The sequence below is a fragment of the Petaurus breviceps genome, unplaced genomic scaffold, assembly GCF_028583685.1.
Source record: "Petaurus breviceps papuanus isolate PSGF00001 unplaced genomic scaffold, PetGlider_PUasm1.0 91041, whole genome shotgun sequence".
Classification (NCBI taxonomy): domain Eukaryota; kingdom Metazoa; phylum Chordata; class Mammalia; order Diprotodontia; family Petauridae; genus Petaurus; species Petaurus breviceps.
Window position 1 is genome coordinate 16886239 of NW_027187400.1, and position 23751 is coordinate 16909989.

General features: G+C 47.3%; 1 protein-coding gene across 2 annotated transcripts in view; it reads left to right on the forward strand.

The window, feature by feature from the left end:
• Nucleotides 1–775: 775 nt before the first annotated feature.
• Nucleotides 776–23751, forward strand: part of RCC2 (regulator of chromosome condensation 2) — a 50891-nt gene continuing 27915 nt past the window's right edge. For both annotated transcript variants that reach the window (XR_011166545.1, XM_069078505.1), the window contains exons 1-5: nucleotides 776–1133; nucleotides 13973–14066; nucleotides 17304–17447; nucleotides 22277–22408; nucleotides 22813–22901. Coding sequence is in view for 1 of the 2 variants with exons in the window: in XM_069078505.1 (XP_068934606.1) it covers nucleotides 783–1133; nucleotides 13973–14066; nucleotides 17304–17447; nucleotides 22277–22408; nucleotides 22813–22901 (810 nt within the window). In the remaining variant the exon portion in view is untranslated. The remainder of the gene's footprint in view (nucleotides 1134–13972; nucleotides 14067–17303; nucleotides 17448–22276; nucleotides 22409–22812; nucleotides 22902–23751) is intronic.

The window sequence follows — 23751 nt, forward strand, 5'->3', positions numbered from 1 at the left end:
AACAAAGCAAAAAAACCAGGTGTGTTTTGTTTTTTTTTTTTTTAGTGGGGAGGACTAGAATTTTTTCCTTCTCTCCCCGGGATTAAAGTCTGCTCTCCACCAGTACCCCCTCCTTTGTAGGGTCCGGCTCACCCCAGAACCCCCAGGCCTGACTTCCTTTAGGGATGGATGAGGCCGGAGACTTGGCTTTGGATAGACCCTTCAGCCGTTTGCGGCGGGGGAGGGAGGGAAGCTGGGGGAGAGGGGGAGGGGGAAGAGATAATTGCCATTAATTTAACTGTGGGCTTTTAAACCGGGTAGGAGGGTGCTGGCTGGCGGCTCAGACAAAAGCAGCAGGTGGGGGAGACGGCCAGCATGACGACCCCCCTCTTTAAACCGGAGAGCCCCAAGGGAGACTCCTGGAGCCCCCAGAAGTGTTTCCAAATCGTTTGCATCAGGATTTCGGGGTTATTTTGGGGAGGGTGCAATCTTTCATGCCTTCCCCGTTTTTACTTTTTTGGGGGACGCTGCTGGGGGCAGGGGGTGCATCGGGTACTTTGGGGTGATCTTCAAGCGTTGCATAGCTTTCCCCAAACTTGCCCTTGCGGGGCCGGCTCGGAGACTGGGGTGGGTTCAGGTCGGGCTGGTTTCGTTTTCTCCCTTTCCTAAATTGACCCCCGCTTCTATTGTGTCTTGGATGTGCCCGCCTGGCTGCGTGTGTGTGTGTGTATGTGTGTGTGTGTCCCCAGCCGGGAGACCCAGCGCGGCCGGAGCCAAGAGCAGGACGCCCATCGGGGACCAGGATGCCCAGGAAGAAGGTTGGCGCTGGGCTCGGAGCCGGGGCGAAGGCGGCGGCGGCCTGGGAGCAGCAGAGCTCGGGCAACGGGACGACGGCGGCGGGCGCGGCGGGGGCCCGGGGCGGCCCCCCGAGGAAGGCGCGGGGCGGCGCGGCTGCAGGCAGGAAGCGGGAGCGGCCCGAGCGCGGCAGCTCCAGCGGCGGCGGCAGCAGCGGCGACGAGGATGGCCTGGCCGAGCTGGACGGCGGCAGCCTCGGCCCCGGGGCCAAGCGGGCGGCCAAGCCGGCGCCGCCGGGCAAGGCGGGGGCGGGACAGGCCGTCGTCATCACGGAGCCGGAGCACACCAAGGAGCGGATAGTGAGTGTGGGGCCGTCTCCGCGGGGGGCCGCCGCGCGCAGCCCGGGCTCCTTTCCCCTCCCCAGCACCCCCCGGTAGGCCGGCGGCGGGGGGGGGGAGCAGGCGGCGCCTCCGGGCGGGAAGCTGGGGGGGTTGTGGGGGGGGGGGGAGAAGCCTCCCAGAATCCCTCCCCCATGCGCGCCGCGGGTGAGTCAGGGGGGGGGGGGGGGGGGGGAAAGGAGGGGGGGGGAGGGGCGGGGCCGGCCGCCCGCCCGCGAAGGCTCTGCAGGGAGCGGCGATTTTGCCGGGGCTTTGAGGTTCCCGCCGCCTCGGCTCCGGCGCTCGACGAAGGGGAGGGGCCGGCGACGATAGGTACTGCGCATGCTCCCTCCCGCCTTGCTCTCCGCCCCGTTTCCGTCGTCCTGGAAGCTGGGGGAAGCCCTGCTTTGGGAGGGGAGGGGCTGAGCCCAGAGGGCGCATGCCCAGTAGGGCCCCGCTGCCTTGAAAGTTGGGGGAGGCGGGGGCGCCCGGCCGAGAGGTGTTCTGAGCTTTGTTTCCTGGTTTGTCCTTGCACGGACGTGGGAGGTTGGGCGGGCAGGCGCCGATCCTGGGGGACTCCGCCCCTAGGGGACTGCTCCGGGGGGCCAGTTTGCCCACTTGTCTCTGGGGACTCTGAGGCCCCCAGCCTCAGGAATGATGAATAATAAATGCCTCTTTATTAGTTACTAATAGATGCTCAGTGCTGTAATTGAATGGTAAGGGCAGTTCCGGTTTATGCAGATTTTGTAGTTTGCAAAGCCTTCACTAGCCCAGCCCCCACCCTCACCCTTATCTTCGATGGACAGGTACTAAGTATCCAGATTTTGTTTACTTCGTTCTGGGCTCGTTAATTTCGTTAGTTTTTCCTTGTGGGCTTCTTAAAGCCCGGAGATGGAATGCTGGGCAGCCCTTCCGGTGGTGAGCTCCCTGCTCCCCTGGGGGCTCCAAGTATGCTGGCCCGGGTGTAGAGTAGAAGAATTTCTGCACAGGTTTGCTTTGGACTAGATCCCCCTTCCCTCTCCGAATTTGGGGGATTCTCTTTGGAAGCGACCCTTTAGGGGTAGGTAGTTGAAATTATTTTGTTACCCATTTTGCAGAGGAGAAAACTGAGGGTCAGAGTGGCCCATGCCAGGCCTTTTATAAATGTTCTGCCCAGAGAAAAGGGACATTTTGCTCTATTCTCTTCTAAGGACCAACTTCTAATCTCTGTTCTAAGTTAGGCTGGAATAGGCTGTCTCATTTAGGATGGGTCCTGTCTGCTGTCAGAGGGTGGTGTTGAGGTTGACAGTACCCGGGACAGTCAGAAAATCCTTGATTAGCTTGGTGTTTGTTTTGGGTATTAAGTTGGCTGGTCTCCTTAAACTTTCTGGGCTTCCCCCCCTCCCCCAGGTTATTAGGGAATCAGGTAATTCAGATACTTGCCCAGCAAACACTAACTTCCTAATTTTCGGTTTAGTTTTCTTTTTTTTACCCTGTTTTTTTCCAATTTATTTATTTTTAGTTTTCAGCATTCACTTCCATAAGATTTTAAATTTTCTCCCACTCCCTCCTCAAGGCAGTCTGATATGGGCTCTACACATTTCCTATTAAATACTTTTTCACATTAGTCTGTCGCCTAGAATTATAATGAATGGGAGCCACCATGAAAAAGAAAACAGAAAAAGAAAAATAGTCTGCTTCGCTCTGCATTCGATCTCCATAGTTATTTCTCTGGATGTTGATGGCATTTTCCATCATGTGTCCTTTGGAATTGTTAGGTTTCAGTTTCACCTGCATGGAGAGAGCTCAGCCAGAGTAGTGGTCTGGCCCTCCAACCCATTCCTGTGTTCAGGTTTGCAGGAATAATTTCCAAAGGGCAAAATGAAATTAAGCAGCTCTCTGTTGGCCCCTTCCAGGGAGCCTGTTAGAGCAATGGGGAGCCCCCAGCTGAGCCACAGTGTGGGTCAAGGCGTGGGAGGTTACCCAAGTTATCTTATACTTGGCCTCCTTTGACTAAACTTTATACATCTCTTGGGAAGTAACTCCTGGCAAAGACTCTTGGTGAAGAAGCGGTAGTGCATAATAAAAACAGGTGTGTTTTGCTAGGGTTTTTTTTTTTTTAAGCATAAGAGTTGGTTTGCTGGGTGAATCTCTCTGATACTTATTAGCTAAGTGAACCTAAGGAATTCACTTACTCTGACCTCAGTTTCCTCATCTGTAAAATGAAGACAGTCATAGCACCTACTTGCCAGCATTGCTGGGAGTATCAAATGAGAGAGCACCCATAAGGTGGCGTTCGCATAGTGCCTGGCACACAGTAGGCACTTACCCTTCTCTGCCATGCATAAGTATGCATTTGACCCAGGTTTTACGTTTTAGAGTATCAGGTACTTAGCATAAAGTCTTCAGTTTTTCTGGGGAAAAGGGAAGAGAATAAACAGATAGCATCTTACAAATTAAGTGACCTTTTAGAAAAGTTTTTTGATGGTCATTGCCATTGAGAAGGCAAAGAGTTTTTCTCTGGGGATACAGATGTGAAAAAAGCCAGGCCCTGCCCCTCAGGGAGTTTACAATCTAATGGGGAGGACAATACACAGGTGGAAAGTGGAGGGGAGAAATGGGTGGGGGGAGAAGGTACCTGATAGAAAGTTCCATGATAGAAAGATTGGGGAAGTCTCAGATTAGTTGAGCAAGGTGGGAAATGTCTGTCCTGAGCTGCCTCCTTAAATGGTGGCTTTGGGGTTCTTGAGTCTCCCACCCTTTAGTCAGAGGGGCAGAGAAGGTAGTGAGAGAACCAGGGTTGATGGGATCTTGAAGGATTTGGAGATTTCACAGTGATGAGGTTCCTGGGCATTTGGGAGAAGTCCCAAAGAAGTGCAGCCTGGGAAATGAGATGTGAAAAATACATTATTCTTAGACCATGTAGAACTCACTTTTCCCAGACGGTCTTAAAAGTTTGGGTTAAAACAGAGACTATGGTATCTTAGGAAATTCTCCCACCCTTGATGTTTCATGCAAAGTAGAAGACTCTTTATTGAATCAATAATGAATTGTCAAGGGTTAGAGCTATCATTATGTCCCATTATGTCAGTGGGAGCTGTCTCTATTATTCCTTTGGCCAGTGGCTGTTTTCTAGAAAAAGTGCTAACTTGACAGCCCAGGCTTGTGAATGCAAGAAAACCTAATTAATTAATTAATTAAAGTCATCTTTGCCCATCTGGGTGTGAGGTGAAACCTCCCCGTGGCTGTAATTTGCATTCCTCTAATTATTAACGATTTGGAGCAGCTATTCATGTGGTCTTGTCCATAGCATGGCTGTCTTCCTTTGAAAACTGCCTGATCAGATCCTTTCACAGTTTTCAAGGACCCAAACCTTCCCCTCAAGCCAGATTAAAAGTCCAAGTGCTACTGCCATTAGGATAACCTTGGAGGAACAGTTCAGAAAGTTTTTCTGAGCTCAGAAGTCCAGAAAAGGGGAGGAGAGACCAATCCCAGAAAACATTACTATTTAACTGAGCTTGGATGCGGATTCGGGGGAACAGGGTGGTGGGTAGGTGGGCAGCTACACTGTCTCTCTCTCTCCCCTGGTGGCCCTTCTGAAATATGTCCTGCTGCCTACTCAGGATCAGAGTCAAAGGTAAAGTGTTTTACAAACTTGAAAGAACTGCAAAAATGTTTGCTATGTCCCGGGTGCCGAGGGATAGTGGATGTGTGTGATCAGGGGCAAAGAACTTTCCTTCATTTTATAAGTGCGTGTTATGTGTGAAGCACAGTTAGGGCCTGGGGATACAGAAATGTTTCCAAGTCTGGGGACACAAATGACAAATGACAGCCCTTTGGGGGCTTTCTTGTATTAGAAAGATTAACATGGATTCTAGATGAGATTAGTGGGGAACAAGAAGATTAGTAAATATGAAATGCATGCATAGTTTTCTCCTGAGGGAAGCTGGGGCTTAGGATAGTCTTGATAAGGGAAGGAAGCCTGTAAGGTGAACTTAGGAAGAGAGAATTCTAAGATTCACATGTGAGGAGGGGCCCTGCTTTGGAGGAATGGGAGGCCTGGAGTCCGGTGACATAGCTTCACATCTTAAGTAGACCTCTTAGTACCTGTATGACTTTGGACAAGTCCCTTCTCTCTCAGCCTCAGTTTCCACAACTGTGAGTGTTGGGGTTGGACTAGATGACCTAAGAAGGCCCTTCCAGCCCTGAGTCTGTGATGCCTTGAAGACTGTGTATGGGCCACTGCAGGGTGTGTCTGCTAGCCCCATGCAGTAAAGGAGGGGGTGACCAGAGCCAGATTGTGGTGGTTTTTGGTTTTGGGGTTTGTTTTTTTTTTTGCTTTTTGGAAGGAAATTGGGGTTAAGTGACTTGCCTAAGGTCAGTCTAGTTTTTGTGTTAAGTGTCTGAGGTAAGATTTAACCTCGGGTCCTCCTGACTCCACAGCTAGTAGTGCTCTATCCACTGCCCCACCTAGCTGCCCCTATTGTGGTGGTCTTTGACCTTTGGGGAATTTGTGGTATATTCTAAAGGCAAGAGGGAGTGTCTAGAACTTCATGACTTCACCTTCACCCCTCTGAACCCCAGTTGCTTCTTCTGTAAAATGGGAGTAATAATACTTGCCCTATCCACCTGTGAATAGGGCATATAGCCTGTGCCATGATTGAAAGGTTAGTCATAGTCTTCAGCCTTCAATCCCCATCAGTCCAGAGATGTTCTGGTCCTCAGGCCGCTGCCCTCTAGGGGTCACACAGGCTGATGATGCTGCCTCTGTTTGCTTTGACCTGGGATCCAGGAGGAAACTCCCTTTACTAGGAGGAGTTTGGCATGCCCTTCTCCCCCCCCCAGCCTTTTTTTTCAATATCTTGTCTTAGTTATCAGTGTCTTTCAGCTACTATGTGTCAAAGGTAGAACTAGGACTCGGGTCTTATCTTCGAGGCCAGATCTCCATCCACTTCATCCACGCTGCCTCTTTGTTTCTCCCGGCCTTTCGGAATATGTAGCAGGCAACTGATTATCAGTTTTGCTTCATACAAACCTCATCCCCCCACCCCCATGATTGTCATGGCTCCTCATGGCCATAGCCCAGATAAGTGAGCTGCGAGGACTTGTTCTAATGTTGTCCTGACTTTACAGCCGTTGGGACCGTGGGCACTTCTGACAGTCGTCTTCCAGCTGTAAATCTGGAATCCTAACCGTTGTGTACTGTGGAGTCATTCAGTTGGTGGTACACCAGGGGTGCCTCTGACGGGTTCAAGCATCATTTATCAAGATTTAAACAGTAATTGAGCAAATAAGTAAGTACAGTAAGACCATTTAAATGCAGAGTAGAAGAAACATGCAAAGATCCTGAGCCTTCTCAAGGCTGTTTTCCCCTGGACATTGCTATTATTAACAATAGCTAGCATTTTTATGGTGCCTATTGTGTGTCCGGTGCTGTGCTAAATGCTTTTCAGATACTTGTGTTTCCCCGATAATAAGACCTATCCCGAAAATAAGCCCTCTCCTTACTGTGTAAGATTCCTCGAAAATAAGCCCTCCCCCGAAAATAAGCCCTATTGAAATTGCTACTGTAGTGAAGGTGATCCCCTGCGCTACACGCTACATTACAGTACCCTCTGTATGCACCGTCCCCCCCCAAACGCACTCCGCGCTCCAAGCTGCATCCAATCAGAGCTGCAGCAGTGAGCGCGTCATCCTGTTCTTCCCCAGTGATTTGCTTGCTGGCACCATTGAGAGCAGTGCTGCGGAGGAGAACTGAGGCAGGACAACATAAGCTCTCCCCTGAAAATAAGCCCTCTGGTGTTTTTCTTTCCAAAAAAATTAATAAGACAGTGTCTTATTATTGGGGAAACACGGTATTGACTCGTTTGATCTTCAGAGCAACCCTGCTTAGTAGGTGCTGTTATGATCCCCATTTTGCAGTGGGGGAAAGTGAAGCAGGTTAGAGAAGCGACTTGGCCAGGGACACAGTAAGTGTCCGAGGCTAGATTCAAACTTGAGTCGTCCTGGCTCCAGGGCCAGCGCAGTAGCCACTAGCTGTTATGAAAGTGGAATCATTTGGAAAGGAACATATTTATGAAAATTATTGATACTTTTATTGGTATTGATTTATTTTTAAATGCTGATGAGCATGTGAACCAGTCCTTTCCTCTGTCCCCCACAGAAGTACTTTCCCTAGAATACTGATTATCAGTCTTTAGCAGGAAGAATGGGTCAGTGGGCCTTGCCCCTTGCCTGTGACCCAAGTCACACCTCCTCCTTTTTATTTTTTTTAAAGCAATTGGGGTTAAGTAACTTGCTCAAGGTTACATGGCCAGTTATTATTTCTGGGTGTGGTGCTGAGTATCTGAGCCCGGATTTGATCCAGGTCATCCCGACACTGGAGCCGATGCTCTTACTCACTGAGCCACCTGGCCGCCCCTAAGCAATTGGGGTTAAGTAACTTGCTCAAGGTTACACGGCCAGGTGTTTCTGGGTGGGTGCTAAGTGTCTGAGCCCAGGATTCCATCTCCAGGTGTTCTCAACACTGGAGCCGGTGCTCTTACTCGCTGTGCTACCTGGCCGCCCCTACACCTCACACCTCCTCTTCTTGCTGTGTCCAACACCTAAAGTCTCTTCCTTTGGCCTAGCCTTCAGCTCTGGTCTCTGAATTCTTCACCCTTTGACCTTCCTTAATATGCAGTAACAGTCCGTTATACTTATTTGATCAACTTGTTCCCCAATCATAGGATACATTTTATGTTCAGCTTTCCTTTTTTTCCCCCTCCCAATCACAAAGAATGCTGCTATGAACCCTGATACATTAGGTGAATGGTACTGTTGGTATTTTACTATAGAATCCTAGATGGGGAGCTGAAGGGGACCTCAGAGCTCATGGAAGCCAATCCTTGTTTCACAGATGAGGAAACTGAGGCCCGTGGAGGTGATGTTACATGCTTAATCAGACAGGTGGGATTTGAGCCCAGGTCCTCTGGTAACGAGATAGTACCCTTCCCCATGGGCCACACTGCTGTCTTTAGCTCTAGCAGGAGAATCTCCAGGTCAGAGGTTTTGGACAAATAGGTAACTTTCTTTGCACAACAGCAGTGTCCTTCCTTCCTCCCTCCCTCCCTTCCTCCCTTCTCCCTTGCTTCCTCTCTACCATTCCTTCCTTTTTTCCCTCCCTTCCTTCTTTCATTCTTTCCTTTCTTGCTTGCTATTTGCATCTCTTCCCCCCCACTCTTGTTTTTCTCTTTTTCTGTTTCTCTCTGCCATTCTCTCCTCTTTCCTTCTTCCCTTCTCTCTCTTTTCTCTCCTTCTCCCCCCTTTCCTTCCTCTGCTCTCTACTTTCAGAACACTACACTACCTGCTGTATAGTTTGGGGTGGTAAAAATCACTTATGAATGGTTTGCTCAAATAGCCATCTATGCGTGTTTAGTCTTGAAAGAAGGACCAATAGCTTTTAGCCATTGCAAAAAGGTTTTGTTTTAGCTTCATAAATACTGGTTCAGGACCTCAAGGGCCTTAAAACCCAGACAGTCAGAGATAGGAGGGGCCTTTTCCCTTAGTAGCTGAGCAAACTGAAGGCCAGCTGGTAAATGGCAGTGTGGTATTCCTGACCCCTAGTCCAGCTCTTTCTCTGCTATACTATGCTGCCTTGAAAGCATGAGATGTCCATTTTTATGGGTCTGATCTGCACTCGCCATATATAATTTTAGATAGAGGAAATCCTTCTTGCCCTAAGTAACTGAGCATCTCTGCCAGGCAAACAGACGGGTTAATTGTGATGTTTTGATTTAGTCTGAATTAGCAGGGACTTTTCCTAAGGTGTCCCTCTAAGTAGACCAAACCAAGTATCCTTGACTGTACACCAGCTCGAAGGTGAATGCAGTGTCATTTTTCCAGGATAGGGTTGCTGAAGGTTTAGTGGACCTGGAGACAAATCTGCCCAATCAGAAAGGAGCAAATAAATATCTCTGTGAACTGGGCTTGAAGCCTGTTTTAGTTGATAGCCCATTAGGGAATTTATTGTGGAAGGCATTTTTCTGAACAGCCTTGCCTTCTAGGAGAGAGGCAGGCTTCTAAATGAATGTATGTTAAAAAGGTTGACTCTCAAGCATGCTTCTTAGACTTGGGTAATAATTCAAAAGTCGCTTTATACCAGAAATCCCATTTTGTTGATTGAAGAAACTCAGTGTATCTTTTTGCTATTGCTGTCCATCTCAGCTCAGGTTATGTGACCAGGGTGTTGGGAGACAGCAAGATGAAATGAAATTCACTTAGCGTTTTGGGGCCTTTTTTTTTTTTAAAGCTATCCTTCTGTGGTCTTTGAATATTATTTTTTTTAGTATTATAGAACCCAGTATTGTCTGGTAAACAGTCTGTGGCCCCATTAGTGAAACCTGAATTAAATATCTAAGGGTCAAATAGCATCTATCCCCCCTTCCTCCTCCCTGCCCTGCTTTTGCCACTCTGATATTCTCTCTTTCCTCATTCATCTTGTGGGAGGCAACTATCTGTGATAGCTATTCCATATGAGATAACTATTTCAAGGCTCTAATGAATAAGCTGATAGACATGATGTGCAGTTAAGGTGGCCAGTTTCTTACTTGGAAAAGGGTAAAAATGTGAAATAAGGAAGTAGAGGATATATTGGAAGAAATGGTTTAAGAAAGTAAACTCTTATAGCAGTTGTATATGTAGAGAATTCAAATGGGAAAGACTCAAGCCAATCAACAATTATTTTTAAAGGACCTACTGTGTGCCAGGTGCTGGGAATGGATTCAGAGGCTGAACAGATTGAGTCCCAGCATTCCAGAAGCTTATCAGTCTTTCTTAAGCATGAAAGTCTTGGACTCTGATTAACAGCAGGTCAGTAATTAACTCCTTAGAGTCATTAGGCCACTTAAACTAATGAGGAATGATATGAAATTTTCTTCTTTCCGGAATTCACATTTTTGTAGCGATGCTAAAGGCCATAGCTCAGGTAATGGGTTGATCCATCAAGAGATGCTTAGACTACCACTAAAACTCATCCAGCTAGCCCTGAGAAATCACGAGGGACAGACAGGAAATGCCCTGCCATTCTGGCAGGGGCACCAGCGTGTGTTGTGGCAGGCTCTAGCCCGCTGACCTGGAGCCAGGATGGCCCCAATTCGAATCCTGACTCAGATACCAGCTGTGTGACCCTGGGCTAATCCCTTTAATTTCTTTGCCTCAGTTTCCTCTTCTATAAAATGAGGATAAAAAATAGTAATGCTTGTAAAGTCCTTGGCACATAGTAGGCTCTGTATACCTGTTTGCCATTACTCTAGAGGAGGCCTTTGAGTCTTTTAAGGCAGTGGCAGGCTCAGTGACTGGCAGCTTTGGCAGGATTTTCCCAGCTGGCCTTTCTTTCCCAAAGACACAGTTGGTGCAGTGAGCGTTCTGGCCACAAATGGCTGCTTACCGAGCATTTGTTACAGGAAGGGATTTATTTCATTCTTGGGGAAGCGGCGTGTGTGATGAGGGGTGACTTATGGGAGGTACATCTTTGAAGCGCCTGCCTGCCCCTTATGCTGCTGCCAGATGCAATTGATGATGTCTGGCCTGTGGTTGTCGCTATCTGAATGGACTTGCCATGGTCTACCACTCTTCACTCCTCTCCCCCAGGAGTTCATGTTCTCCCTCAAGTCTAGAGCCTCTAGTCTCTTGGCTTTCAAGGGCTGCCTCCCCACCCCCACCTGGAATGCACTCTCTCCTCACCTCGGCACCCCAGAGGCCTAATTTCCTTTAAGGCTCAGGTCAATTGCCACTTGTGTCAGATTCTTAACTTTTTGGGGGCAGTCTGATGAAACCTATGGATGCCTTCTCAGAATGTTTTTAAATCCATAAAATAAAATACACAGGATCTGAAAGGAAACCAATTATTTTGAATTAAAGATGTTCTTTTTCTCCTATCTAAATACATGAATCCCTTGAAATCTTTAGGGGTTTGAGGTCCCAGCTTAAAGAACCCTTGTTCTGCCCAAGACCTTTCTCTTTTCGTCTCTTATCTAGACTCCTCCCTGCCCTGATCTATTGTTGGTTCCTAGGTTGGAAGTCCTTTGAAGGAAGGGACAACTTTCACATCTGTACTTAAATCTATAGATTTATATAGTAAGGACTTAATAAATAAATGCTTGCTTGCTTGATTATGCTTTGTCCAACTGTGCAGCCTGGAGAGTAAGCATTGGCCCAACTTCACCAGGGTTTTTTCCTTCCTATTTCTCAAGATAGAAAAGTTGATCTCAGCAGATAAGGGGTTTCGGCATCCTCTCTGTACTCCAGCTTACATCTTTACTTGCTCTTAAGCTAAGGCCCACCATTTTCGCCAAGGAGGGCAGATGACCAGGGGAAACTGGGCTCAGAGTCAAGTCATCCGAGCCTTGGGTGCAGCCAGGGTTCTAGTATCTCTGAGTAAGGTCTAGCTCTAAATAATTTAAGTGAGGTCCTTTTCTGACCGACACTTCTGTTCTTACCCCTTCCATCCCCCAAATGCCCTGCCATTTATGAAGCAGACCTGTGTAGTAAATGGACTTGTTATCTCATGCCCATGTTTAGAGTCCAGCCAGAGGATGGAACCTGCTAATGTCAAGTTATCAAGGAAATGGGATCCATTTACTATGAAAATGTGCTCTTACACAGACCTGGACAGGGAGCAGTATGGCATAGTGGGAAGGGAGCTTAAATACAGAATTAGGATTCCAGGGTGGGCTCTGACACTTCTGAGCCACGTAGACCATGGCAGGTCAGTAACCTCTCAGCCTTAGTTTCTTCATCTGTAAAATGGGGTTGTGAATGCCTGGATGAACCTCGATTTCTTCCTGCACAATAGGGGAAGTTAATCCTTTACCTTTTATGAACTTCCATTCTCTGATGCTACTAATTGGACTGAAAGCACTTTGTTAAACAAACCTTATAGAAATGTCAGTTAGTGATTAACTGGATTGTCAAACCATTCTGAGTTGGCATTTGTCATGCAGAGGTTAAAAGGGTTTGGGGTTCTTTTTTTTTTTTTTGGCTTTTTGGAGGGGGGAATGCAGGGCAGTTGGGGTCAAGTGACTTGCCCAAGGTCATACAGCTAGTAAGTGTTAAGTGTCTGAGGCCAGAAGGGGTTTGGTTTTTTAAAAAGGGAAGAAGGTATAGTGGATAGAGAAAGAAAGCCAGCCTCAGAGTCGGGGAGAACTGGGTTCAGGACACCCTGGATGAGTTGCTTCCACTCCCAGTGTCCCTGGCAGCATCCTGAAGGTACGGCACCTGACCCCACTGACACTGAGTTTCCTCTTTGGAAGTTTCTTACACGAATGAAATCACAAGTCTGAGCCAAAAAAAGTTTTTCCCCTCTTTGAACTTCCAGAAAATAGTTCCTTTAAATGGAACAACGCCACTTAATTTCTCATGGATGTATTCCTGTTGCTTTTTCTATCTGTGTTGGTGAGTAATAATAACTATTATAACTTAGTCCTTTTATACTCTAGTGTTTACAGAATGTTTTTCTCCCCAGGGCCTCACAAGGCAAGAGAGGTGCCTGCATTATTAAAGATGAAACCAGTTTCTATTCCTTTCCATTCCACAGCTGGAATGAACAGACAGGTTTTTTTTTTTTACTTATATATGACTTCTATCTCCCCCTCATTTCCCTTCTCCCCTTCCAGAGAACTGTCCTGTGGAAGGAAGAGGGTGAAATTTAAAAGGTCAGACAAAGGTATTAGGCTAACTTAACAAATAAGCCAAGTCTGACATGGTGCCCGGTGTTCATAGACCCTATCTGCTTTGGTCCCAGTGTCGTTGGTCTTTGTGATTTCATGGCATGAGTAGATTGTTCAGCAAGAGATTTTGTGATCCTGGATCCACAGCTGGGAGGGATTTTAAAGGTCATCTAGTTCAACCTGCTTCTTTTACAGGTGAGGAAACTTCCCAGAGAGGCTGAAAGTCAGAATCTGTGGCCACAAATTGTGTGAATGATAGCAGTGGCAGACTGGGTCAGAATGAACACTGGAATAAACCAGCCAGAAGAAATTCTGGCTTCTCACTTACACAGCTGAACCCTGGGGATTTCACTCATCATTGATTCCTTTTGACTAATGGAAAAAAAAATGGATGGCAGTGGCCTTTGAAGGGAACCTCGTCTCAGACCTCTAGTTCTTCTCGAGTCCACACTCTTCTGCTTGAAGATTTAGGAGTTGAGAAAAGCCGTCGGGGATTTTAGAAACTGTGTGGGGGTCTCTCCCTTCCCTCCCACTCCTCCTTTTCCCTAGTGAGAGATTCTTGGCCCACTAGGTAGTGAGGAGAGGGAACTGTAGGAGAGGCTAGTCAGGTTTAATTACTATGCAGAAGTGAAGCCCAGTCCCAACACTGGAAATCTGTGTGGAGCTCTGTGCTTGCTGATAGGAAAATGTAGATTTGGCCCTGAGGACAAGCCACTTTTAATACTCTCTCTACAGGGATCTTGCAAATACCTGTGTTAAGTCATTTTGCAGGGTGGGAGGGAGGGGAGGTAATTTGGTGGGGGGTTTTGTATTTTTTTTTAAGTGTTTTGCAAAATATATTTAAATAAGAAATCAAAAGGATAAAAAAAATGAGCCCTGGGCATAACAAGTGAGGTGCTGTGTGCAGGAATGGGATTACATGTATTAAAGCACAGAGATTAGGTTGTGTGATTGCTGAGGGCCACTTGAGCGAGACCCGAGAAGCAGGCCAGCTGGGTGCCAGTGACTAACGAGGCATTATTCCTTTTGCTTCCTGCTGTCTGCTGGAGAGTCCTGCAGCGCCTGGGAGGTCTGCCCACAAAGATGGCATTAAATGCTGATGCTTTTCTCCTTTCTCCTCCCCCTCCTTTGTAGAAACTTGAAGGCTCTAAGTGCAGAGGGCAGCTTTTGATTTTTGGGGCGACCAACTGGGACCTCATTGGTCGGAAGGAAGTACCTAAACAGCAAGGTAGGAGAAACAAAGCTTGCCTTTAAAAAAAAAGCTTACAACGAATTTCTCCCCTTGTTCCCCATTCCTTTATGAACAGAAACGAGACGGACTTCTACCTGTGGGATATTTATTTTAATAAAAAGGGTGATAATGAGTGGTCCTGTGAGATTGTACCCCAGAGATTCCAAAGTTAGACTTGCAAAGTAGACACTTTAAAATACGTACATTTTAGAGGGTGCTGACTTTCTGGTGGAACTTGCTTGGATGTATAAATGGTAAGAGGAGGACCTCAGAGGGTACCTTTCTTCCTGCCTCCCTTCCCTCCCCCCTCCCCCCCAGTCACTTCCAGAAAATGGGTATCATTCCTCATGAGGACACCAGCTGGGTTACCAGCCCTTCAAGAAGAAAGCCCGCTTGGCTGGCTTCCATGGTTTATGATAACTTGCTTTCACTTGGAAAGATCCCAAAGTACTCCGACATTGCTTTCTCCTAGTGAGCAAATATTTGCACACCAACACTGGGATGAGATAGGGAGTGAAGAACTGTCAACTCTGACCTGAAAAGGGCCAGAAGGTGTAAAGGAGACCCGGGGTCATTAGCAGAATGAGTGGGCCAGGGCAGCGGGGTGAGCACCCACCCTCCCCCTAGTGGAAGATGGAGTCTTTCCAACCAAGCCATTGTAGTCCCAACCCAGAGCTGGGGCATTGGTAGCAAACACCGTCCACAGTGTCCCTTTACCAGGCCGTTGGTTCACACTGATCCTCCTAGGGGTATGGAGAGGAATCCTTCCCTTCTCAGAATGATGAGATGGTGCCCCTTTAGCGGGCAGCTTATTAAATTCAACCTCCGCCTCGCCTTCTCCTTGAGCAATTGTCCTTGTCCTGCACACATCCCGGTGCCTCCTTTTTGCAACCACAGTGTGACGTCCTTGCTTCTCACCATCTTACTGACATGAGGTTATAAGGTTGTGGTATTCCCCGAACGCTTCTCTGGATGGTCTGGAATTAGGTTCCGAGGGGATCCCCACTCCATTGGGAAATGAGATGAGGAAGAAGAGAATAACCTTCCTCATCTGCTGCCTTGAGTTAAGACAGGTAGTGGAGACCTTGTTACCTACTTTCTGGAGGAGGAAACTCAGGCTCAGTTGGGGGGAAACCTGGAGAAGTGGAAAGAAGGCTGGATTTTCAGTCAGATGACATCACCCTTGTTACCTGTGTGACTCTAAGCAAGTCATGTCAGTGAACCTCTGTGGGCCTCAGTTATCTGTACACTGAAGAAGGTGGATTAGGTCTCTGCTACGAAGATTTTTTTTTTTTTTTGCTTTTTGGAGGGCAATTGGGATTAAGTGACTTGCCCAAGGTCATATGACTAGTAAGTGTTAAGTGTCTGAGGCAGGATTTGAACTCAGGGCCTCCTGACTCCAGGGCCGGTGCTCTATTCACTGTGCCCCATGCTGCCTAGATCTTTGCCCCAGTTACTGATCAGTGAGCAACCTCCTAATCTGAATCAGGTCCCCCAAGCCTGGGTCAGCTGACTCTTAAGTCTGACACTCCTCTATAACATGTTGTTTCATATAAAGAAAGTGATTTGTTTCCCTGCCTCCTTTCCTTTTCATCATGGAGGCCTCCCCTTATCATACAAAGCACTCCCAGCTTGTCCGACCTTGGGTGCCTATCACCATGTATCTTGTCAGATCAGCTACTGTGTATGCCTTGTTAATTTACAAGATAACACAGTGATTCATCCTGCATCTCCATGATCAGGATCTGGCCCTGTAGATGGGGAGGCCAGGAGAATTCACAGTACAGGTCTATCCTGGCCTCCTATGAGGGTTCCTCAGCAGGCCAGGTGGAGAGAACTCCTCTCACACAGGCTGATTGAATCCCTCTAGTTTATATGCATAGCGCTGCTAGGGAGAAGGATACTTCAGCAAGTCAATGAACGGCCCACCTGCTACCTGTGAAACTGTTGGACTTGGCAGATGCCATTCGAATAGAGCGCCCTTTGCCCCATGGTTTAGTGTGTTGTGTTGTCCTCAGACTTGATTAAGGCACATTCCATTCAAGAAAAGAAAAAGTCACACTGATGCTGGCTTTCTTTTCATTACAAGACTTGCCATTCAGCCTAGGCCTGGACATGGTTGATCTTGAACTTTCAGCCAAGTGACTTGTCTCTGGGCCTTGGTTTCTTCCTCTGTTAATGTGAGGGAGGTTAGCTGGGAGGAGCTCTGACGGCAGCTCTGGATCTGTGGTTTGTGGACGAGGACACGACTGTGAAAATGGGGAAGGCTTCTTGGTGTCAGGACCATGTCTTCAGTTTCCCATCTCTGCTAGGATCAAGGCTGGTGCAGATGGTTAGAGAATGGGTGACTTGTCATTTCTGACTCTGTTCTGTTAGGGTAAGTGCCAGCAAGATACTCCCTTCTTTTCAGTGATTGTTCCTGTGTCTGTACCTGAATGAGGCAGGTTTGTGTGGCATCTGCTGATGGGGGTGAAGGTGAGGTGAGCATAGCCTTCCCTGATACTCACAGGTCCTTCCTGATGGAGCCAGAACATCGATCATTGGTGCCTGGCTTTTAATCACTGCTTGCCCCCAGAGCAGTGAGGCAGGGAGCATGAGTGAGCCTGGCAGGGCAGCAGACCCTGCCTGAGACACTTGTCTTCAGTACTCCTGTACCTCCGGAATCCCAGGTGTCAGGAAACAAAACGCAAACCCGTTATGGGGCTTAGAGCTGTGAGCATTTGGTGTCTTGGAAGGACGGTCTTTGTCAGGGTCACAGGGTTGTAGTTTGTGAAACTCCCGCTTCCTTGCATTCTGTGGTATCATGGTGGCCTTCATTCAAAGAAGACAGTGGATCTGTGAGAATGTTCACTCCTGGAGGGCAGCTGCCGCAGTACCTAGCTTAACACCATATACATAGTAGGTGCTTCTTAAATATCGAGTAGAGCACCGTGCACATAGTAGGTGCTGTTCCAAGTGTTTCTTAAATGCATCCAATACAGTGCTGTGCCCCTGGGAGGAGCTGGCTCAGCCCTTTAGAGGGCATTGAAGGGCCTGGATAAGTGTTCATAGAAGGAAGGCATTCTCCTAACAACCTTGTAAAGCCCCCATCTTGCCCAAGGGTTGAAACTTAGGGAGTCCCAAAGAGCACCTGTTTGCAGGCACTGCTCTCTTGGTGATTCACTCCCTTCACATGGGAACTGTAGGGGGGCGCGGTGCATGAAAGAACCTAACCTGTCCTGTTTGTTGTTCCAGCTGCTTACCGCAACCTGGGGCAGAACCTGTGGGGCCCTCACAGGTACGGCTGCCTGTCCGGCGTGCAGGTGCGGACGGTGGTCTCTGGCCCCTGTGCTGCCCACAGTCTCCTCATCACCACAGAAGGGAAGCTGTGGAGCTGGGGTAAGTGAGAGGGCATCTGAGGGAGCCTTGCTCCTACGCTCGGGCCGCGGTGTTTTGGTCTCACCTGTGGCACAGTCCAGACTGCTCCTTGGTGCCCAGAGCTCCCTGTGAGGGGATGGCCTTACTTGGGAGGGGGGCTGGCCATCCTGCGGGTCTTTCCTTTCTGTGCCAGGAATAAATAAATAAATACTGTTTTTCTACCCTTTGGGCTATTGTAGATGATCAGATGTTCCCTTTTGTTGTCTGGAGGGCAGGGCTCTCCCCCCTCCCCTCCCTCTCCCATTGGGAGGCGCCGCACAATTGAATCCCATCTGAGGCGCGGTACCCTCAGCCAGACTTGTCACCTTCTTGCTTCATAGAACAGTGTGACATAAGAACTCTGTTCTTGCTGCTCAGCCCCTGTTGTCATCCCCCCCCCCCCTTCCGCCACATTCCATTATAATACAGTCTAAAAAGCAGCTTCCTTCTGCCACCGGCAGCACGCCCCGTTTCACTCCCAGGCAATACCTCAGTGTTGGTAACAATGCAGGCAGGGCCTGTGTATTGTGTTCTGTGATTTACAGAACACTTGCTGGGCCTTCTCAGGAACCAGCCTCTGGACAGCCTATCTGGAGGTCGTAGTTTTCTCTAGCTTAGGGCTAATTATCACTCACCTGATCTGTTCCCGAGTGTTGGGTTTGCCCTTGCTCCCCCAATCTGTTTTCTGAGTTGTTTCTTCCCATTTTTGCTTTTGTTTATGTCCCTGGGTAGGAAAGACTGCTATTATAGTGGGGGTGGGGGGGCTGGCCTTGCTAAATTCAGATCTTGCTTCAGGCACAGCTGTGTAATGCTGGGAAAATCTCTGAACCCAGGGGTGGGGAGCCACATGGAACCCTCTAGCTTCTCAGACGGGGCCCTTCGACTGAATCCAATTTCCATGTGGCCTTCCCACCCGTCTTAATCTCTGTGAGCCTCAGTTTCCTTATCTATAAAATGGGGATCAGAGCAGCACCTCCCTTCCAGGATTGTTGTGACGATTAAATTACATGCTGTTTGTGCAGTGCTTGGCACGTAATCAGAGCTATGTCCTGGTGACTGCAGTGATGGCTGTGGTTGTGGTGTTTTATTTATTGTGCCACATAACCTTTGCAAGTCTTAGTGAAGCCTGTGAGACCCTCCTCAAAATAATGTTTGTAATTGCATAAAATTGAAATCCATAGGATTACAAAGGAAACCAATTCTTTTGTAATTAAGATGTAAATTTTTTCCCCCAGCCAAGTTCATGGACTCTTGAAAGTTAGTCCAGCCCCTAAACCAGATGACCACAAAGGCCCAGGGTCGGTGACTTTGGGGGCATTGCCCCCCTCCTTTTTAAAAAATTAAACATGTCATTAATGAAGGTATTAAACAGGGCTGAGGTCTGTCCCTGAGAGTCTCCCAGACCCTTTCTGTCTCTGGGTCTGCTGGCATTGCTCAACACCCTTTGTTTTTCATCCTCTGGCCAGCTTTTCATCCAGATGACGCTATTTTTATTTCAGTCTGTTTGAACCATTTTTTTGCAGTTTCATGAGATGCTTCACCAAGGTCCAAATACAAGAAACATCTGTTGTGTTCCTTTGGCTGCTAATTTTGTAGTTCCGTTGAAAAAAAAAGCCAACAAGTTTGTTTGGCCCAGATTTATACTTTATGACCTCATGATGACATACTTAGACGACTTTTGGTCCCGTGTGTCTCCTCCTTGCTTTTAAAAAGACAAGTCCCTTCCCACAAGTCACTAGCACCTTACCATATCTAGGCCTGTGTAAAGAAGATTTTATGTTAGACTTTGGATACCTCCTTGTCTTATGCCTAATGCCTTTATAAAGGCACCATAAGTAATCCGGTGAATTTAAAAGTTCCTTTGACTGCCTGAGAGCTAGAAGGGACTTCTTTACAGGTCCAGCTCCCTAATTGTACAAATGGGGAAACTGAGGCCCAGAGGGTTGAAGGGACTGGCCCCACGTAACTAAGTGTGATTTGAATCCATTTCCTAGGACTCTCAGTCCATCTTTTGGCACTGTGGGCTGAGGGCAGACTTGCTTCCACGACCAGAGAGAGCTGATCTAGCTGTATTTGGACCAGAAGCCCCTTCCCCACATTCCTCCTCTATTTGAACACCCCTCCCTCCAGGATGGAGAGTGTAAGGTGCTATGATTTTAGGAACTGTGGGATGAATACTTTTGATGAAATCTCTGGGATTTGTCTCACAAGGCATTTATTATTATTTCTCCCCACAAAAAAACACTTGATAGCTTGTAGTATGCTCAACATGACTGTTTGGTGAGACTGGGCCATCGAGCACACTTTGGGCCCCAGGTGATAGCTCAGAATCCTGGGGCTTTTCTAGGCTCTCTTCCTTCTCCCAGGTAGACTGGACACCATGCCAGGGGGACAGATGGTCTGCTCTACTTGGCTTAAAGGTTTCCAAAGATAAATGCCATACCTTGAACCAGGCCTTCATTCTAGTGAACGTCATCCATTTCCAGAGGGTTAGCACGTCTAAAGCACCTTTAATGAAAGCACGTTGCTGACAGTGGTTTCTTTTTCTCCATGTGGTAATCATCCACATATCTAGAGACCATCATTCAATTCCTGATGTTCTGTGCTTGCTTCTCTTGGTATGTCTCCATTCATTGGCTGGGAACATCACAGCTCTCGAGCTGCAGGGCCCTGACTTCTACCCTCTGGTGTGATCCATGAGGAAACAGTGAGAATATGGCCCAGTGAACCATTTGGCCAAGTCTCTTGGGCTGAGATGGAGTTGAACCCCAGGTCCTGTGACTTCAGACTCAGAGCCCTTTCCACTGCACCCACACTGCTCATCTTCACAGATGTAACTAAGTCTGAGTTAAGGATGAGGTTAATATCCCCAGGGATAAAAATCCCCACTTTGATTTTATTTTTACTCTTCTTATACCTAAACCAAGAGGTGAGTGGAGGAGACAGGCCTTGGAGCTAGAGCCTTCTTGGGAGAGCATTTGGATTCCAGGAGTTTGTATGTATTCTGGAATGATCTTGGAGTGCTTATTAAATTAGCCCCTCCTCCTTGTACTGTAACTGTTTGTCTCTTGTCATGCCAGCAGAGGAATTGGAGTTATCTGAGTTCCCCTGGTCCAAGGAGGTCTTGGGCCATTTTTTGTATAATGGAGCCCGATGGCAGTATCTGATGAAGTCCATATGTAGGTGGACTCCTTATGGGAAGAATGTTTTTAAATTCATATATTAGAACACAAAGGAAATCAGTTATATTAGAAAGATATTGTATATATTAGATATAGATATGTACTAATATATCGAAATATATGTATATCTATGGTAAAAGTTCATGGAACTCCTCCAGATTAAGAACCTTGCTCAAGATTAAAATCCTTTAGTTATAACTGGAATGTACCATGGAATCTTAGTCCTGGAAGGGCTCTTAGAACACAGGATGTCAGAGCTGGGAGGGCCTTTAGAACACAGGATGTCAGAGCTGGGAGGGACCTTTGAGGTAGTCTAATCCAGCTTCTCCCCATTTGCCATTTCATAGAGAAGGAAGCTGAGCCCTAGAACCCCATTTACTAGACTCTACTGGATTTTAATTCTGCCAGCCCCCTAGCCAAGTAGTGTTAAACTCGTGAAAAACCAGGGCCTACTAAAAACTGTACCTAAAAGAAAAAGTGTAACATTTTTAAATTACCGTTTAATGTGGTTTGGGTGCTTAAGAGGGTAGTGGGTGGGGCAGGCGTGTTTGACACCTTGATCTCATCCTGGGGAATGGGCCCTAGTTTGGCTTCCAAGGATGGGGACAGGTGCCTATGGATGGAAATCTGGCCTTATGATGTCTGCTTACTCACCAGGTTACTGGAGTAGTTAAAGGTTTATAGGCATAAGGGTTGGCAGAAGATGTGAACTCCCATTTATGAGGTAGATAAAAATAAGAGAAATGACTGGTGTGATGCCAGTGGGCTGTGAGGCAGCTTAGAACACTGAGAAGATTGAGTGCTATAGAAGTAGGTTCAAAAACTACTCTGCAAATAGACATCTTAGAGGCGCAGGGCTGGGGTGAGCTGCTCAAGCCCTCTGCTCCCAGACACGCTTCTGCTTAGATCTTCTCTGGAGAAGCTGGCTAGGTGTTATTTTGTATGTATTTCTGTATTCGTGTTTCTGTGGGTGAATGAATTAATAAATGATTGAGGGCAGGGAGCATTTAGTGTTTACTGTGTGCAAAGTGCTAAGGATTCCAGTTAGTCACTCCTTTGGGGAGCCTATCCCTGTGGGGAGAGATGGGGCTAGAAGAGGTTCAGTTGTAGGGCAGATGGAAAGTCCCTTAGGGTGAGTGGCAGAGCAGATAATAATAGATCACCTTTCATGACATTTCCTTTAATAAAACCATAGCAGTTTTTGCCAATGAGTTTAATTTCTGGGTCTTTTAAGAGAGTCCTTAAGTAATTTCTTTTAGACCAAAGACTCTTAGCCTTTGATCCATAAGCTTAAAATTTTTTTTTTGTGATAACTGCTTTTCAATATAATTTTGTTTCCTTTTGTTTTTTAAAATTAAAGTGTTTATTGATAGTTTCTGTCTTTACATCTCCATAGTATCCCAGTATCCACATCCTTCCCCCACCCAGAGAGCCATCCTCAATATAATTTGTTTCCTTTGCCATATTGTACATTTTTAAAAATGTATTTAATAGCATTCTGTGAAAGGGTCCATAGGCCTCATCTAACTGCCAAAGGGTAGCTGTGACACTGGAGAGTTTGAGGATCCCTGTGTTGTCATCATTTTGCATCTCTTCTCTCCCTTGTTGATTCCCTCTTGGTCTTCTTAGGTCGAAATGAGAAGGGGCAGCTTGGACATGGTGATACCAAGAGAGTGGAAGCCCCCAAACTCATTGAAGTCCTCAGCAAGGAAGTGATTGTGTCAGCTGCATGTGGGAGGAACCACACCCTGGCTCTGACAGGTATGGGAGATGGTGCTTTTTGGCCAAAGTGAGGCTCTCGGTGAGACAGGATTGGGGGGCCTGTGACATCTCCAGATGGCCCGACCTGGGGAGCAGGCAGCATCTTAAAGGCCTTTGGGAGGCAGACCTTAGAAATGGGAAGCACTCTAGGAGGATGAAGAGGTGATTTCTTTACTGTTTCCATTTACAAATAGGAACGGGTCATTTCTTTGTGCTCTGGTTTTCTGATAGGAGATGGTGATTCTGGAAAGTATCAGCTTATTCCGCCTTTGGAACAAACACTCTCATTTCCATCTTCTTTGGCATACGAGCAGCATGCTTAGTATTTCTGCATTTGAGGCAACTAAGTCACTATCACACTTGGAACGTTTACTCTCTTCCCATTTTATTTTATTCCCTCCTAGAAACTGGCTCTGTGTTTGCATTTGGAGAGAACAAGATGGGGCAGCTTGGCCTTGGCAACCAGACCGATGCTATCCCCAGCCCTGCACAGGTAATTAACTGTCTCCTTCCTCATGGCTGATGGGTTTGGGGCTTATGGTTTAGTTTGGTTTCAGAAGCAGGATCTTGCCCTTCTTTGTTTGATGTGTTGGCCGACCTGCTGGGAAAAGGCAAGCCCATGTTGGCTGGGTTACAGAATTCACCTTCTATGCTTCTTCCTTTATTTTGTGAACAAAGCTGAAGACTTCTTTCGTTAGAGGGATTCTATTATGATTTGTTTTCGTTTCAGCCTTCAAACCATAGGCAGCTAAGTGGCAGAGGGGGGTGGCCTAGGTCTCAGGACCTGCCTCTGATGACATACTGACCTGGTCACTCTAGCAAATGTGTCCCAGTGCTTGAGGCAGCCTCTCTAAGTCCCCTAAAAAGTATGGACCTACATTGTTAGAGTTCCCTGTTCCAACGCAAACTGCCAGTCTAATCTTTGGTCTTCCTTAGCAGATCCTGAGATTTCTATGGTGTGAGCATTATCTCCTGGTGCTCTTCAGAGGCCTCATATCGTGTGACTTTGGACTGTATATTTCTAGAATTCTACCATAAAGGCTCTATCCAGACTGCCAGAAGCCTTCTCTTTAATGTAGAGAGACAGAGATCTTGAGATAGTCACTGCCCTTCTTGGGACTGTTGGGGCTGGACTTGACCTCTGAGGTCCCTTGCAGCCTTCAGTCTCTGATTCTGTGTCCTAGAGGTCTTTGATACCACTTCTCTGTTTCTGTCTAGCACAAGTAATTTGCTGCCACCTGCCACCTGCTTCTTTCCATTGCTTCTGGTTTATTTTCATCTGAGATTATGGTGTTTCATGATTTGTCACTGTAAAGTCTCAGGCATCTTTTGACCTTAGTTTT